The 19404-nt window shown below is 36.3% G+C and overlaps 1 protein-coding gene across 4 annotated transcripts in view; it reads right to left on the bottom strand.

Annotated features, from left to right (window-relative positions):
* MYO16 (myosin XVI) overlaps nucleotides 1-19404 on the bottom strand; it is a 358619-nt gene that overhangs the window by 63110 nt on the left and 276105 nt on the right. For all 4 annotated transcript variants that reach the window (XM_030948473.1, XM_030948456.1, XM_030948465.1 and 1 more), the window contains exons 26-28: nucleotides 18766-18846; nucleotides 18314-18519; nucleotides 1046-1148 (exon numbers count right to left, since the gene is read on the bottom strand). In XM_030948473.1, the coding sequence (XP_030804333.1) occupies nucleotides 1046-1148; nucleotides 18314-18519; nucleotides 18766-18846 (390 nt within the window). The remainder of the gene's footprint in view (nucleotides 1-1045; nucleotides 1149-18313; nucleotides 18520-18765; nucleotides 18847-19404) is intronic.

Raw genomic sequence — 19404 nt, 5'->3', positions numbered from 1 at the left:
GGGCCACTGAGAAACATCCATAGCACACATTCTGACTTAGTCATTGGCCTTTATAAACAGCTTGCAGAAACTTTTCTGGGCATCTTAATACTCAGAGGTCATACATTAATTAGAAAACCTCATCCTTTAAACTGAAGAGGCCTATAGGAGTGCCCTAACCACTGTCCAATCCCTTAACTTCACAGCTGTCCCTGAAATTGGTCTGGATGCTCTCATTTGTAACATATTTCAGTCCTGCTAGCCTGGAAAAAGGCCTGAATCTGAAACTCACGCTGCCCGCAGGAGAGCTCTGTATGTGAAGCCACAGAAAGCTTCATTTCTATTCAATAGCTTCTATACTATGCAAAGAAACACTTTTTTTTTTTTTAATGCACATATTAGAGAAATCAGTCCTACTCAATTACAAAGCTATCCAAAGCATATGACTGAGTACTCTGGACAAATGCAGACATCCACCTTGCAGTCTTCATACTGTTGAGACTTATATGATACAAAGAGAATAAGGAGAAAGGATAGGGAGTTGACAGTTTCCTGTTTAGTGCTTGGTACTTTCTCTTTTTTTAACTTTACTTCATGTATGGTAACCTCAGGTTCTCTGGTGGATCTGTGGATCAGCGTGCTGGCACCTACAAATGCACTGACTACCTGGGAAATCCTAATTAGCTGCTTTCAGTCTGGCCTGTTATGACAGTAGATAGAGCATTTAGCATAGAATTTTAAAGAAATAAGGTATGTAAGGTTATTCAGGAACCATTCAACCACTAAAATGTATATATCAAATACCTTCAAAAATCTTGAAAAAAATTTACATAGTGTGCATGGTTAATTGAATATTTTTCTTCCCACAAGAATACACTGATTTTTTTGACACAATGATCACAACTACTCATAAAACTCTGAAGATCAGTTTGAAAATTTACCCAAGCATATATTAAATGGCAAAAAAATACACCACTGCAAAGGATGTGGTGGCTTGCCACCAATTGAAATGACTCAGCTAGCTTGTTTAAAGAATGATATTTTAATTGCTTTGTAGATCACAAACCTGCCAGCCTTGTAATTTACACTGCTGAAGAACAAGACGACATCTCTCCTTGGCACTCAACTTCTTCTTCTCTCCTGCTGCTGTATCAGCCAAATCTTTATACCTAGAAAAATCATCAGAAGTACAGTTATTCTAATGTTGGCCTGGTTGATGCCTTTGTAGAAATTGTCAGTTTTCCTTTGACTCTCAAATCTATCCAAACTGGAAGCTTGTGATTTTGATCAGGGTGAAGAAAACAAGAAGGCAAATCACTCAAAATCTTGTATTTTGTTAGACATGACCTTGGTTAATAACAAGTGATGCCTAAAACCCAAATTTGCTTCCAATCTGTTCTTTGGATGCCTCACTGAAAATCAATGCCAAAGGAATGAAAAGCTTCCCCTGCAACTGAACTGGGTCATTGAAAGGAGGAAAATATGTTTTCAGTATGTGTCATACAAGTTATGCCTCTTAAGGAGTAATTCACAGAAAGCACCATTGACAAAAATGATTTTCATCAATCCGAGATAAATTTTCATTTTGAACAGAAAGTCATGTAGCAAAGAGACTTCCAGGAATTGGATCAGTTTACACTACCGGAAAGAAGTTCAAGGGGAGACTTGATTATAGCATTGAGTACCTTCCAAGACAGAAAATGCTGGATATTAGAGGGCTCTTTGATGTACCAGATAGAAATATCAAGGAAGGAAACTTAAGTAATACAAAGTCCAATAAAGTATAAAATTCAAAATTCAACTGTGGACTTATTAAATTTATTGTAACTTATTACTAAAGAAATGGAATTTTACACATCTTAATGCTACATAATATTACTATTTTTTTGGAGGTATTCCTTTGTCTAGATCTGACTGCATGTAATGAGTCAGAATGCTTTTTCATTACAAAAAGCCAGGCTTTGAAAAGGATATACACTTTGCAAACATGTCACTTTTGATTAAACTCCCAGTGAAATTGATAAGTTTTGAAATTTGCAAGCTAATTACATTTCCTGACATTATTTATTTATTTATTTATTTATTTATTTAACAGCTGAATTCACAGATATCTCTCCTTCAACCCAAAACTGTGCTGTCTTGTTGTCTTTCACACAACATGGTAGGCAAGGCTGCAGTGCTGGAATGACTCCAGGGATCTCAATTGTACCCAAAGGTGTGCCAAGTCTGGACCAACATCTGCAGGTAAACTGCTTTAGGACCAAATTTCACCTAGACTTCTAGTGTCCTGTAGCTGCACAGACCCTTGGGTACCTCAGCTCCTGCAGTCTGGAAATATTCTCTTGTCTGGTAGCAATCCTGCTGAGGACCCCATGGCTAAGTCTACGTTAGTAAATGAAAAGTGAGATGGACTGCTTCTCTGGCACAGAAACCATCTGGCAAAACCCTAGCCTGATGATTTATTTATGCGCTTAATATTATGTAATCTGTTCTGTTCTATTAAATTCTGTCCCCTTCCAACAGAGTGTAACCATGTCTAAGCTGCTTTCTTTGACTGGGCACCAGCCTGTCCTAGTTCCCAAGTTGTGCCCAGGAACTGTTTGGAGGAATGATGGTAAGGAGGGTCCAAACCTTCACCACAGATCCTTGTATTTAGTCTCACACTCCAGATTAGCATTAGAAAACTGGGGATAGCACCTTCCCAATATTCCACTAGCTGCATGGTCACAAGGACATTTATTTTACAGGTTTCTATTAAGGCTGGGGTCACCTTGTTTCCCTACTTGTATCAACAGTTTTTTCTTAGAAGTCATGGGAAATCAGAGGCGTTAGAGAAGCAACTGCTGAAAAGCTCAGCAACTGCTGACTGAAGTGAAGATTCATGACTAAGCATTGAGTCACAACGCATGAAGAAGTAACTGCAAAAGTGGTCAGCCTGAAACTTCCTTACAGCAGAAACCCAAAGAAATATATTTCTCTCTTGAAAAAAAAAAGCCAAATTAAAATTTAAAAGGTTTAAGTTCTACATTTGGCTCAAGTTTTCTTTAAAGACATGCAAATGATAGAATTCAAGGATAGCCAAATATTCCTTACAATCTGTATTATACAGGATGCCAGACAAAAATGATCCACCATTTTCCTCCAGCTTTTAAAGTCTCTGAAATTCCATCACATTATCCTGGAAGTCTAACCACAGTTCACAATCCTATCTGTTAAAGCAAGCTCTAGCTTAGAAAAGGAGGATAGATTATGGTAGTAGAGAAAGAGGAAGCTATGGAAATTTAACTCTGCTGTAAACTTCCTCTGTGAATACAGCAGGACATTTGGAAGATGATCTACTTTCCCCATGTTAGACACTGAAAAGCTGTTCTCCTAGCCTGAGTTAGTCACCTTGTTCTCAAAACAGTCTGTGAAGACAGGTATTTTCCACAGGGTGACTTGTTCTATGCATTCTAGATGCTTTTGAAAAAATGAGAAGACATTGCCCTCTGGAGGTGCCTTTCTCCACTGGCCACAGATGGACTCCGAGAAGTCCAGACTGGATGCTTTCATTTGGGTGCCTGAGAGGAAGCTCACCTTTATGCCTACTTGTCTGACTGAGCTGCTCATCCTGCAGAGTAACTAACAGAGGGTCTAAGAGAACTTCCTTTTTTTCCTGTCATTGGTCCAAATCTACTGGTTGAGCACCCAAAATGAGAAAGTACCTTTATGTCCTGTGTAATCATCAGTTATTAACCATTTTCATCTTGTATGAAGATAAAAACAACAAAACAACAAAGTTTGCAGCTATTTTTTCAGCCACAATGGTGTCCCAATTTGGCTCTCAGTCCAGTTGTGCATATACCTGTGTCAATGCCAGGGAATTAATGGAAGTTCCTGGATGGATGGAACAAGAGGACTACATAATGTTGGTGGGAGCCCAGATTTGTTCTGGACAGAAGGGATGGTCTAACCATAAGCTTATATAATTTCTTCTGTACTTAGCTTTAAATGAGTAAAAAAACTAAAATCTTTTTCTTTAAATTGACAATGAGCTAAAATATAAAGGAAGAAATAAAAACTTACAAGTGTGACATTATTATCAAAATGCAAAATATTTTTTGGGTATCAGATACTTTTTACTGTGTATTGACCTTGTGTTTCCATGTAGACACAATCATTTAATATCATCTTAAATTTAATCATTCTCAGGATGAGCAAAATAACTTATTTTTCAGAATTTATTCTATCACAGAAATTAGTAATAAGAATACTGAAATTACAGTGCAGGTTTGTATAAATAAACTTGAATTACTTGCAACAATGGGGCTTGCTTCTGGGGAAATGCAAACTGGGGAGTCTTTGAAACTTTCACTTAGAGAGAATTCTTCCCCTAGTACTTTAGCCTTAGTTTACTCTGAAGTGAATGAACACACTTAATCAAGTAACAGGCTTCTTCCCACCTGACAGGTCATACATTTTGCCCCCAGTAGATAATGCAGACTGTACAGAGAGGATCCTAAGGAATCCAGAGAACATACTCAGTGCTACCTTGCTAAAAAAAGTGAAATACATTTCAGCTAAAGTTGGATTGACAAGTCACTTGTCTAGACTTTCTTAAGATTCAGTAGAATAGACTATTCTGGTGTCATATCCCTCACTGTAATATTGGTGTTTACAATAGCTCAGATGAACTGTGCACTGTAAGACCATTATGTCTTTCCACTGAGTATAAACATGCTCTTGCCTCCAGCCTGGACATCTAGTATCAGACAAAGTGAATATCCTTCATAGCCAGGAAGCAAAAAAACCCCAGTATTTCATGGCTAGCCGGACCAACTCATTCACTAAGGGATTCAAAATAAAATACAAAACAGGGAGGTGTAAAGGATTAATTTGAATCAACAACACCCCACTGCTATGCCAAGACTAATGTATTGTTGATTAGGAGGTAAATTCAAAACCTCTTCTAGTTACAAGTTGAGACAGTGAACACTACTATCAGGGTGAAGGAGGGTCTCCCCAGCACCCATCCACATGACATCAGTGTGAGAGAAGATCCATTTTCCCCAGCTTTTTCCTTTAGCACCCTCCTTGTCCTAACTTGTCATTTTCAGAAGCATAAACAGAAGAAAGACATTCTGGCTATACAGGCTCACACTGTGAGCATGTACAGACTGGCCAGGATTCTCTGGTGCTGCAGAAATGTGCTCTGACCTCCCTTCCTTTGCTTCTGAATGATGTGCTCTATCAGGGAAATTTTTCGTTTGTTTGGAGTAGACACTGCTGGCCAATAGCTTGTGAATAGGGAAAACTCAGTTCTCCTGGGTCTTCACAGATAAGGATGTTACCTAATCATTTTCTCCCTCACCTCCCTAAGTGCGCAGCTGACAAGATCCAGCAGGCTGTTTTTCCCAAAGACAGAATATTCTGCAGTTCAGGTTGTGGCACAGTAACCCACAGCAATATTCTAAGGCTCAGCACTCTATTTGATTTACACAGAGCGTGCACAAATGGGCTGTAGGGCTGTACTCCCAGTTCTGTATGCACAGCAAATCTTTAAGCATTGGAATAAACATGACTCAATTTCAATAGCACAACGTGACAGAAGACACTAAAGGAAAAAACACGGCAAGTACAAAGGGCAGAAAAACAAGCGGCTCTAAATCAATAGCTTAATAAAAGATGTCTTTGAACTGAAGCCACAGAACTACTTTTGTTGGTTGGTTGTTTTGCTGCTCTTATTCTCAGGCCTCTCTCTTGCCTAATTAAGAAAGAAACACCAAAAATAATAAAGTTAGATGTAGCTACTGACTGCAATCCAATGTCCTCACTAAGAGGATAGTTTCTAATGCCACAAGTCATATCTTTTCTAAAGGAAGCTCCTTCTTCCCATGTCTTTGTCTTGTTGCTTAAAAAATAAAAATCACATATGACTGGCAGGTAACTGCTTTAAAAGAGTGATAAGTTATGTACTTTTAAGTTTTAAATATCCAAACACAACTTATGTAAGGAAAAATGCGTGACATTCTTGTCAGTATAATTCATTATGTTGTAGCTTAATTTTCTCTTTTTTTGCTTACTACAATGTACTCTGTTTGCCAAGGTAAACTGGTATGACTTAATAAGATCTATTCAAAAGGTAGTGAATAAAAGGTAGCAATCAAAATTAAGTTATGTCCTATATTTCTGCTAGAAGAAATGTAAAAATTGTCATCATAAAGGTTCAGGTTGTGCTGTCTCAGTAAATTGTCTCTTTTCTCCTTTCTATACTTCACTTTTCTTTCTTTGACACTCATTAATTGTTGATATCTGAAATATGTGAAAGAAATGGACTTTGTTTGCCAAACTTGTCACTATGTGCTTATAAGTCAGGATTTTTAGTTTTGTTTGTTTGGATTTGGGGAGAATGGGAAGAGTGGGTTAGGTAAGGTTTTATTTGAAAAGTCTATCAAGTGAAAGCTGAAACATCCAGAGAGCCTATCTACTGAAGAGAGATTGCCTGAAAATTTTTCAGTAGAAAACTTATAAAATCAGTGAGTAGCAAAGAATAGGATGGAATTTTGAATAATGTTACCTTATATAAAATAAATATTCATTCATTCATTCCTCTTCCCTCTGTTATATTATTTTTTTCTGGAAGGAATAACCTAATTATTTTTGAAATATGAGGAACATGGGAAATTCCAGATAATTAGGAAAGAGGAAATAGATTATTATAATTTCCAAGAAAAAAAAGTGATTCTGTCAATCTCTGTACAATATATATTACATAAATATCTTATTATAGAGCATAAATATTAAGAACCAAAGCACATATACAAAATTTTTTAGAGAATAAATCTTTGGATGTGAAGAAGATAATGATGCTTTTAGAAATAACAGATTACATCAGAAAAACTGCATTTGGGGCTTTTTTTGGAGAACTTCGAAAATTCACGATAAGATTATAAGGTTCGCTTTCTATGAAAAATTTTGCACCAAGGCTGCTTCACAGAGACTTACAGAAATAATTCAGAATATTATAAATGTGAACATGAAGTGCAATGTGGCTGAAAGAATTAGTAAGTATATATGGCAATGAACCAAAACTTCAAAGCACCTGCCTACCATATTATTTTTTAAATATCTTAATTGATATCAAGAAACACACTCTTTAGTGACTAGATGTGCAGACCAAAAAGAATTAAGTGAAAAACATAAAAGTACAGCAATTTTGGAAAATTAATAATGCTAAAAGTGATCTTACAACAAACTGACCAATTATCATAGATTTACCTTGTTTCTATATATGCCTCTAGATTTTTTTCTGGTAAAATATACTGATTTTTTTACTTCAACAATTAAAAAATCATTTCCTGTACAAGGGATAATTGGAAATATGCAACATGCTTTAATGTGTCTGTGGAAAAAGGAAAATACACTCAAGAGTGACATTAAATGACATGTAACTGAGATAAAAGAGGAACATTTAGGACTAAGAAATAAAGCTGGAAGAATACTCAGAAAATCCCCAGAATAAAATTTTACAGTGGCTCAAATGTGAGTCAGCCACTGGGCTAATGTAGAGCTCAGTACAGACTTTTGAGGGAGGGCCATGACTATGAAATCAACTGAATCAAAACACCTTTGCAGAAGTGGCCATTTGGGATGTTTTAATTTAAACTGAATAAAAAATAAGACAAATTTTTCAGATAGAGATACTACCTTATGACAGATGATAAAGAAATGAATTGGAAGAATTATTTTTTCCTGAGTTTTATGGGGTTTTCTGCATTAGGCTTTGAAACCCTTAATCTTTTCTAGACATCTGAATTTCAGTTTCTGAAGAAAAGAAGTAATGAAGATATGTGTGTCTTAGTCCTGGATTATTTATTCATATACTTCCTGTAATTAAGCAGAGGATTCCTCATCTCAGACAATGTGGCAGCAGAATAGTGAGTAGAATATAAATTATAGTTTGACTCTTGGGATTAGTGGATTCAACTATGCAAATACAACATATGAATTCGCAACATCTGCTAAAGATTTGCTACAGATTTACAATACTTTTGCACCATCTTACTTAAAGCTGACATTCCCATTTCATCCTGACAAAGCAATGTAAAACATATTTACTTTAAAAATTGTCAAAAATCACACATTGTCTCAGAAACACGCCAGCACTGAGCAAACAAACAGCTCTATTACATCTACAAACATATTCATCTGGCTCTACCTCAGCAAATGTTTACCTTTAGCTCTTGCTAGGTAGGGCTTTCCCACAGCTAACTACCTCTCCATGCTTGGGCATCCCACCAACATGCACAGGGGCCATAAAATGCTTCACTGTACACAGAATATATGGGCTATGTAATAAATTTAAATTTCTTTGTTAACCTGCTAATTTGATTCTGTTTAACACAAAGATGTTCTATGACTGGTGTCCACTGGAGCTCCTTTTCTTTCTCTGCCAACCTATCCATATTATCCATATGATAATAGGGCATCAAAATCAAAATTTCAATTGAAATACTGAAGTGGGCTTGTACAACTTTCCTGCTTGGCCTCCTGGTGACATTGTCACTTCAGTGGCTCACTGTTTGCCAAGAAGGCACTGCCCAGCTCAGTGCCTTCTCAGGGAAATATACTGAGAAAGATGTATGTTGCTGAAGCAGAAAGTAAAACCAGACTCAAATAAAAATTGTGATACTAAAGAGAAATAGGATTAGATTTGCTGTTCCACCTAGATAATGCTTTATTTCTTCATTCTTTTTGGTATTTTCTTCTCCTGTGTTACCAGTACTCAGCCAAAGAGGAATGGGAACATACACAACTCTTCCCACAATACTCACTAGTAGCTTAGACAATGTTTGTTGGGATTATGGGGAAGGATTTTTGGACCTTTTTAAATCATATGGCAAAATAGCTTCTCTGTGAGATCATCTCTACTTCTGCTCTCTTCTGTGGGAGCTTCCCTTGTGCCTCTGAACCCTGTGAGTACTATCAGTCTGGGTAACAGGGATTCTCCTGGCTCTGGATTGTATAATGGTTAGACAAACCATACAAAAGCATCATTTTTCAAGATATACAAAGGTCATGTGCCAAGAGTGGACCAGATTCTGCTCTCATTAAGAGTGGAATACAGCTGGAGTAATTCTGCTGAAACAGATGACGGTAAATTAATGCCACATTGGTCTAAACAAGAAAGCAAAGTAAGACCCAGTGATTAAGATGCATAAAAGGATTTTACGTGAATGCTTGCATAGGATTTTGTGTTTGCTCTCAGATACCACCAGGATAAACTGCCTATTATTATTCAGCCTGACTAGGAAATCTAGCTTTAGGAAGTGTCATTCCAGGTTCTGCTGCTGAAGATTAAGTGGTTGTAAAGAATATAAAGATATGGATAAGGAGAAAAAGGGTGCCCTGAATATCTGAGCTGAGTGGAAAGAATTTAACAGCTGCAGAGCCACGGAAAGAAGAAACAGCAGGAGAGTCACAGCTGTTTTTGAGTGTGAGGCAGCTGGACTGCATCTATACAAGTCCTATGACCTATACAAGTCCTATGACCATAAAGAAGCAGCACTCAAGATTGACTAATATTTTTCTAAACAGGGAAACCATGCAGACATATTTAATTAAGCAATAAATAACAAGGAATTACTTGAAATTGTACAGTAAAATTAATCTATATGACAATTTGCACCTCAATCTGATAATTCAAAGTTCCTGCATAGTGCCACTGGCATAAACTAATGTGTTACATACTTACTTCTTTAAAATATTTACTTTAAATATATGCTGTATTAATTTAAGAGGTCAGTAATTCTAATAAGCATTTCTTTAGAAGAGTTTCAATGTATAAAGATTAGTGAGAATATTAGTGGTTGATAATATTTTAAAAGGTTTATTTCTATGGCAGGCATTTAACTGAATTTCTTACTACCACACATAAATCTGTGTCCATTATCTTTGTCATTATGTAATGTCAGCAAATTATGAAGTACTCAATAAAGATTTTTGCTGGAACCTTAAGGTTCTGAAATAAAGTTATTAGCTGCCTGTTATAGGCACATTGAACTCAGTTTGTGAGATATGGGTCAAAAACTTTCATTATACTTATTTGTGTACAAATATAATTCTATCTATTTTTATAATCCATGCTTTTAGATAAAATCCAGTGCTCTGGTAGGTATTTCAGCACCTTGTGACAACATTTCTCCGTGTTTAGAAATAGCACAAGCTTTAAAATTCACAGATGTAAAACATGCATAGATTTTTATAAGGATTGTAAGGGTTATTTAGTGATTTAATAAATATTTTGTTAAATCTGATGGATAAGAAATGTCAAGAGCTAGTGGAAAGCAGAAGTACCAAGGGTGGCACTTTAATCTAGAAATTAAATAAAAATTTTAAAATTTCACAGATCTTGAAGTTTAAATCTTAAAGTTTAAAGGAAGAAAACCACAAAAACTGCTGAAACAGTTCACCCAGAATTACACTTGTGTGTGCCTAATAGATCTATGATTGCCTAAAGAAATTAATGTAGTAGTATGCACCTAATAGTAGAACGAGAACAATACTATGAGATTCTCACTGAAGCAGCCTAAAAATTGGGACATTCTCTACTGCACAAAACAACAGACTCTGCAAGAAGCTTCACAAAGTTTTATGCATTCTATATTAAATGTAATATACATAACACTGGAACATTATTCAGATTGCACATCAAACATTTGAAAGTTAGGAGCCATCAGACTTAACTGGCCATGACATCTGTATTTCCCTGTATCTGGCTATTTAATGACTTAATTACATCCTCCTGCTCAAGGGACCCCTTTTCTTGTCAATCCTGTAGAACTGTTAAGTGTATGACAGATATGAATAATTCAACTGGCTTCAATTGTTTACACACATTTACACATTTGTAATTGCTTTAGCAAATGAGGGTTGCATAGTAAGCTTCTGAAGATGCTCTAGCAAACAATGCTGATATTTATTTTTGCCTTCAAAATATATCTAGATGCCTTCTAAATAAAGTCAGGTGTCTAGTCTTCCACTGAAAACTCTAGTCAAAAGAGAAACTCTTTTCTCTTATAGTCAGTCATTTCTGCACTCTCACTAAGCCCCAGAAACACCAGCAGCTGTACCATCCTCACAGTCCAAACTCTGTGACATGTAATGTAAGCACTGATACTTTGTATTTACAAGAAGAATTATGTAGGCAAGAGAACTGATGATGCCATGGTATAGTTTCAAAAACTGCATCTGTCTTGACTCCGAAACATTGTTCTCTGATTTTTTTGGACCCTGTACAAAGCATTAATTCATTCCCTCGCTATAGAATGGAGCTACACTGATTCTGGGAAATATCTGCAAAAATGGATAAACCTTAGACTAATCAGTTGAATCCCATCCTAAAAGTGATCACTTTTCTTTACACTCTACAGATTAAGTCCTGGTTAATTAGGCAAGTCACCACAGGCATATGATGTTACCTTGTGCATTTCTTGTTTCTAAAATATCCAAAAGGACCTAATGGGCATAATGGGTCAAACAAGCTAAATGGATACAAAGAAACAACTCCAAATGGATAAAACAGAAGATTCCATCAACAGTCAGACTGCGTGGAAAGAGCTATTTGGTTTTTCCATAATATGAGTAGATTCCATCAACAGTCAGACTGCGTGGAAAGAGCTATTTGGTTTTTCCATAATATGAGTAGCCTGGTAACTCTCACTACACTATCACATTGTACAAGTAGATTTGAAACAGTCTGTAGCCCTTAAGACAGTCCCAAATATCTAGTTACACCTCAGAAATTCCCCACGGTGATTTACTCCAATTCTAGGCTTCTCAGGGAGAATGCCAGAGCATTCTGGGTTCTGGTCTTCTCCTACAGTATAATCAATCCCTACCAGTAAGGTTTAATGAGGAATTAGTAATTTATAGTAACTCTGAGTGCTGTAAATTATCCTAAACTGGGTTCCCCTATCCAAAAGGTTGGTGAAAGGAAAAGAACAAATAAAAGCTGAGCGTAGAAAAAGGAAGAAGGGACTTTCAGAGTGATGGTGTTTGTCTTCCCAAATCACCAGTATTCATGATTAAATACTTTCCTGTCTGCCAATGGGAAGCAGAAAATTAGTTCCTTATTTTTAATTTATTGGTTTCTCTATTCAATTGTATTTATTTCAACAAATGAGTTTTCTGACTTCTCTCCTAATAGTCTCCCCCACCCCACTGAGGAAGGAAAGAGCTAGTAGCCAAGAATGGTTGAGCTGCCAGCTGGGGTTAACCAATGACACTTCTTTATCCAAGTGCTTTATTTGGGGTGCTGGTGGATGAGAGGCTGGCAATGTGCATTTGTAGTCCAGAAAGCCAACAGTATCCTGGGTTGCATCAAAAAAAGTATGACCAGCAGGTCAAGGCAGGTGATCCTGCCCCTCTACTCTGCCCTTGTGATTCCCCTTCTGAAGTGCTGTGTCCAGCTCTGGGGTCCTCAGAACAAGACAGACATTGACCTGCTGGAACAAGTCCTGAGGAGGCCCATGGAGATAGTCAGAGAGCTGGAGCATCTCTTCTGTGGAAACAGGCTGACTGAGCTGGGTTTGTTCACCCTGGAGAGGAAAAGGTTCTGGAGTGATCTTATTGTGGCTTCTCAGTAACTAAAGGCGCTGCAGGAAAGCCAGAGAGGGACTTTTGAAAAGGGCAGGAAATTATAGCACAAGGGAGAATGGCTTTAAACTGAAAGAAGATATGGTTTAAATTAGATATTAGGATGAAATTCTTTGCTGTGGCATTGGAAAGGCACTGGAACAGGTTGCTAAGAGAAGCTGTGGATGGCTTATGCCTGGAAGTGTCCAAGGCCAGGTTAGATGCGGCTCTGAGCAACCTTGCATAGTGGAAGGTGTCCGTGGCAGGTCATTTGGAGTAACATGATCTTTAAGGTCTCTTCCAATCCAAACCATTCGATGATTCTATAGTAATTACCAAAATTGCCAAGGACACAGACATTTTGAAAATCACAGTTTTAAACTTCAAGGATGACCTTCACTCCTCATGGGAAGCTAGTCATTACCAGGTTTATGAATTTGTATTTAAAGTGCCCTCAAAACTGATGACTTGAAGATACTTCATTTACTCACCTTTGCTTGCATTCTGAAAGAAAGACAAATAAAAGTGATTACCCTCAATCAGAAATATCACTTCCAGCTCTAGGTCTGAAGGAACAAATTCCACAATGGCAAGACTGCCATTTGATATAAATTGACATCATTATATCTACTTTAATGAAATACTGCTTTTGTAGCAGCAGTCAGATTGCCTCTTGCTCTCCTTGCAAAGACTTAAGATATCATGGCACATATCAATGTAGTGCTCTATGAGATTACTGATGCTGCATAGCAGACAATAAAGCTGAAAGAGCCAGTGTAATGATGACCCATCACTTCTCAATCTGCTCTGTACATCATTCTCACTAATGCCCTAATTTACTCATGAGAGTCTGGCATGTTCTGCTGACTTTTTAAATTCAAAAATTATATATTATAGAACATTATAGCTTCCCTGCTTTCAAGAGGAAGAAAAAAGGAGAGGGGAAAGAAAGAGAAAAAAAAGTCAACAACAAAATGCTTCTGGACGAAGGGAATATAGATATACAATGACGACTCATGCATATGATTTCCAAACATAAACAACTTATCTGTGCAACACGTCATCAACTAATAGCACAAATTTGGTGAAAATATTACAACAGCTATTAAAAAGGGCTTCATAGGAAAAGAACAGACAGTACTTGACAAAGCAATGATATCAGCATTAACATAATCTTTCCTGAGACAACAAGATATCTCTTCAGAATGATCTCTTAGCAAAGTCAATTATTTGAAAGAGTCAATAATAATTTAGTACTCTGAAGCACTAAAGTCTTGATGTAAAGACCAATATTGGAGCATTTCATTATCAATGAATGCTGCCCTGACTAGAAGTACAGAATTCAGAATCTGCAGTTTAGTGCAGCTTGAAGAACAAATTAAGAACTTCATACCAAAATCAGAGGAAGACCTGTAATTAGAACAGTCTTTGAACATACTTGTTTCACCCTCACTGCTATGACTACCATAAGAATCCATTATCACTGTGTTCCATATTCTTCCTTCCTAATACTGCCTATTAAAATGGATGTTTTGCCATCTTTTGAAGTTACTTTAAAACAAAAAAATCATGAGAATTGTTATGTTAACTCTTGTTATGTTAACTCAATGTTAACTCTTTATTTCCTTTTTTTACATAAACTTACAGTTGGTGATTTTGATATTTTTACCTTATTCATAAAGGAGAGCAAGGTTAGATTATGAAAGGAGGAAGAAGAAGGAGAAAAAGAGAAGATGGGGAAGAAGGGGGAAGAGAAAAGAGGACAAGGAGGAGGAGGATGAGAGAGAAGAAGCCATGACATTGTAGCTCCAAACCAGCATCCATAACAAGATAAATAACTACTTCTAAAGCTTCATAGCTGCATTAGCCTAGGTAAAACTAAAGATTAGATTGGTGCAATTTAAGAAATTTTAAAAGATTATTAGAAATAGTAAATCATAACATTCTAGTGACTTATCTTTCTTGCCACCATACTGTAAGAAATGTCTCTACATACAGCCTTCTCTTCTCTCTACATGTTCTCTTTCAGACTATGAAATTTTCTCTGCTCTTTCTTGAGCAGCAACAGAAGGCAGGATGGGACCTCCATGATGGAAAACACAGGGATAAATTGATAGAATTAAACCCAGGAAAGATCATCTAGAAACCTGAGAGACAGTAATGAAATTCCAAGAAATGCTTAAAAAGTGCAGAAATAAATGCAAGGAACAAGACACTAGAATTTGGGCTTTCTGAACAACATGATTTTTGCCAAAGAAATCCTGCTGTTTTTATCTGCTAAGTGAAAGGCTCAAATTGCTTATCAGTTCCAATAATCCACAGAGGTTATCCTGAGCTTCAACAGCTCTGAGTGTTTCCTGTAAATTGGCAGGGAAGGCTAACACAGATGCCTCATTTAAGGACCTGAGTAACTGGACCTTGCAGTCTCCACTGTTAAGCAGTGTCCCAGACACAAGAAACCAGGGACATGTGAACCTCAGTTTCTGAGTTAGTAGTGCATAAATTCTTCCCTTGGGCAAGGACACTGAAATACAGACAGAGGAAAAAACTGTGTATAGTTTAGAAACTTGGTGAGCAACATTAAAGTAGAAAGAATGAATTATTTTAATTTCTATTTCAATTCAGAGAACATCAAGTGTTTGTAGAGGAAGATGCTACAAAAATAATATTTTTCAGAGGGAGTGAAACAAAGCCTCTTAGTATCTCATTTTTTACCTGAACATCCCTGAACAGCTGTATTCTTCTATTTTGCCGAGGTCACCTCATGGGTCTTTGATCACTACAATTACTTTTAAAAATTTATATTCGAAATGGCTTTTGCATGTCTTCCTTGAGCACCACGTGTGGTGAATGACACAAAAGTCAGCCAGGATCCATTTTATTAATTGATGCAAAGAGATTAGATTCTAGATATTAACCTTGTATAACGAGGCTCTGTGCCCCAAAGAGTTTCTGAGCCCTATTGTTCTGCACTGGAAATAGTGCAGACACTTGATATTTTTTCTGTTCCATGGCACCAACTACCAAAACCATAATAAATTACTGTTTCTACTAGTGGGCTTTTTGTATATCTTATTCTAAATTAGATATATTTTAAATTAGAATTATTTTAAATCAGAAATAATTTTAAATAAGGTATCAAACCACTAAATATTGGAAAGGAACAGCAATCTGCAGACAGTTGCTAATTCCATGGGTATTTCACTGTTTTCTTTCTTCCAAGAAAAAATATATTTGAGGATACTTTACCTATGTGTACAATTTAGACTGCAAATTGGAAACTTTAAACCCTTTAAAAATTTGTTTGTGCCACTGCCTTGACTTAAAAAGCAAAGCTAGAATTTCAAAAAAACAGTCCACTGAGAACCATTCTGAAGATAATAAGCAAAATATATGGATGGGTAAACTTTTCCAGGAGTGTAAAATGCGTGTTACTCAAGGTTTTCTGTTTTTAAGGTAAGGTAAAAACTGATCCCTCTCTCTCTGCTTACAGAGCTTTAGAAATTGAGCCAACACTGCAGGTAAATTCAGCAGAAACACTGCATCTGGAGTCGGCAAATCTGCTGAAATCACATATATGATTTCTTAATTACCCTACTTAACAGGATTTATTAGCATCTGATGTTATGAATTCTCATTTTATTATGTATTCACTGAGAAGAACTGTCACAGCTTCCATTTAAAAATGAGAACTTCCACTTATTAAATGAGAAGATTCTCCACTTAAATGAGATTTCTCTTCTGATCAGCAAACTGTGGTGATTGAGGGGTTCACCTCACAGCTGGCAAATTTTATTTTGATAAGACAGAAGCAGAACCAGTAAATCCAAAAGGATCGCAACAGAAATAATGATTAAGCTTGGTAGCCCAGGAAGATACACTCTTGCAAAATATGACATTTCTTTAGCTACTTCTCTCTTAAGCCATTGTAGGAGTTAAAATGGAACTCATAAATAGGTTAAATAAAAGTCCTATTAATCCCTAATTAGAAAGCAGTAGAAATTTATTCAGATTCATCCAATTAAGAATGAACTGCTACTGTCTGGTTGGTGATAGAAAATAGGTTTTCCAACATTCCATCCCTTTGCCACAAAGTCTCCTAATTCAAACATACTTTCTTCTTGTAAGCCTGCAGAAGAAAAAGTGTTTAAATTTTTAATTAATAGCTATTTTGAATTCTGACCCAATTACCTATATGATAAAGAAGATCCAAAAAGTAAATGCACAAAAAATGCAGGGATGGTGGGGGAGGATAGTAATTTCCTATCTTTTAGGAATTCAGGTTGGGATTAGGGCCATAAATTCTCTTTAGAATACTAGAAATACCAGTTTGACAGCAAATAAGAATTTGAAAGGTGAAAAACTCCATCAGGTTCCGCTGTGTAAGCCTATATGGAAATATGACAAAATCATTTCTCATTCCAATCAACGAATAGTAAGACAAGACCAGAGTATGGCTGAACAGCCAACAAAACTAATACAGTTAACAAAAAATCACCAAAACTAATTATCTGGTTTCTAAAAATATCCTGCTCAGTTCCCAAGGCAATATAGAGATGTAGCACAAATTAAGATTTTTAGGAAACTTCGAAAAGATAATAATCTCTGAATTCAATATTTCTTTCTTACCTGCAGTCTATTGGCTGAAAAAAACATACAGCAGAGATTGCCTATACAAACTCAGAACATGAAAGCTTTCCCAAATCTCCCATTATGTGCATCTTCTCCTCAACCAGCCTGCCCAGCTTGATTCACACTGGAGGATGAATATTGTGGTAGGGCACAGACGGTTTATTTGTGAAAGAGATAGAATTACAAAGTCCTATACTCCTCACTGTTTGAGTATTTACAGAGAAAAAATTTTCTGCCCAAGCAGTAATTTAACATCCACAAACTTTTTCCAAGAAGACAACTCAAACTTGTATAAGCAGCCAATGCTGTTCTTCAGAAGTAAAATAACAAAGGCCAGATCATAACTGGTTGATATACATCAATCAAGGGGATGGGAACTTGTCTTGAGTGCATGAGGCTGCTAAACAAATACTTCTTGGGCAAGACAATCCTCTTTCTTTCCTCAATCTATTAAGAATAAAGTGACCCAAAACCCCAGTACTGAACTGGGAATGGGGAGCAAAAATTTGCCTTCTGATAGAAGTAGACCTTTTTGTCTTTTCACATTAATTCTATATGTCACTGATTTCTAACAATAATAAAAATGGAGTTGTGGTATGAGCATTAGTACCTCTTGACCAGGCATAAACAAATCCTAGCCTATGAAATACAAATAATGAACCCATGACACCTACACCTAGAAAGCTGAAAAATTAGACTACTTCTCCTTCTACTTTTTAATTATCTGCAGACAATATACAATATTTTATATATCTTAAATCATACAAATAGCATAAATTGTAAAAAAAGGGCTCCTTTATGAGGTCATACTTTTAAAACTTAATTTTCTGATGATCTTTATAAATATATTTCTACATATCACTATAAATGTTATAAATTTATCAATTTATAAATATATTTCTAAAGTTCATTTTTTGTTCAATTAAAAAGTAACAGGCCTATACCCCTTGCAGGCAGACAAGATTTTCTCTGAAAAACGTCTGAAAGACTCATAAGCAAAACAACATGGCAAGAACTACTAGAACATGACAGAATGCTTTGTACTGTAGGTAAGAAAGAAGGTTTTATGAAACTTGAAAGAATTTACCTTGACAAGAAGTCTGTGAAAGAGAGACGTACTGGATACCCATGTCGGATAATTTTGACCATGTCTAGCACACCAATATACTGCAGCTGAGCAGACACATAAAAATGATCAAAGGTATCTGGCAACTTGGAGTTATTAGGCTTTATACAATGAATGGAATGTGGTGTGCAATTCTGCAGCTTCCCAATAATATCTGCAAGTGATTTCTGGGGAAAGAAAAACAAACCAACAAAACAGCAATTATCAATCACTCTTATGCAGCTAAGACAATTACTCAATACATATGCTCTTCCTAACTTTTTAACATTATTTTCTAAAAAGGGTTGACCAGGTCATGCTTTCTCAAACATAAGATTTTTTCTTTCTTCCACTGCAATCTGCAGAGGGCAATCCTGCCTTTAAAACATCTGGAGATTCTTTTGCAAATTTCTGTCCATAAGATGTTCACTGACCCTGAGCTGTATTGCCACAGTGGTTGGGCCCCCTCGTTCCAGTCTCTGAAGAAATGAGGATGTTCCTTTCTTTTTCAACAGCTGTGGAAGAGAAAAGCACACACTCAACAATTTTTTCTCAAGATGGGCAGTAGACCTTTATTGTCATTGTTGCAGTTGACTAATGAAGGCAAAAAATTTGTACAAATGCTGTGCCATAGACAAGGACTGAGTTTCAGAAAGAAATGGGAAGTGGATAAATATCCTCAGGTATTTGCAGAGCCATGACTGGTAAGTTTTGATTTCAAAAGCAGCTACACACATTATAGTGATAATACACCTTTTACAAATAACTGGGCAGATCAATATGTTTCAGAGCTCTGTGGCAGAAGCAGGACTTGTGCAGTTAGAATCCCATAGAGTCTAGAAGCAGCATAATTCTGTAACTCTGTAAGAAGGTGCCTTATGCCTTTGGCAGGTGTTTAAGTCAGTAAATATAAGAGTACCGATCATTTAAAACAATCTCAACAGCAAAACAATAATACAAATATTTTTTAAAAATCTTCTAATTTCTTCTTGCACATGTAAACACAGTTAAACTTCTCTTTTTTAATACATTTTCACCAATTTCAGACATAAATTATTAACAACTTCCTATCT

The sequence above is a fragment of the Camarhynchus parvulus genome, chromosome 1 (genome assembly GCF_901933205.1).
Source record: "Camarhynchus parvulus chromosome 1, STF_HiC, whole genome shotgun sequence".
Lineage (NCBI taxonomy): Eukaryota > Metazoa > Chordata > Aves > Passeriformes > Thraupidae > Camarhynchus > Camarhynchus parvulus.
Note: the sequence above shows the minus strand (reverse complement) of the source record. Positions and strands in the feature narration are given on the sequence as shown.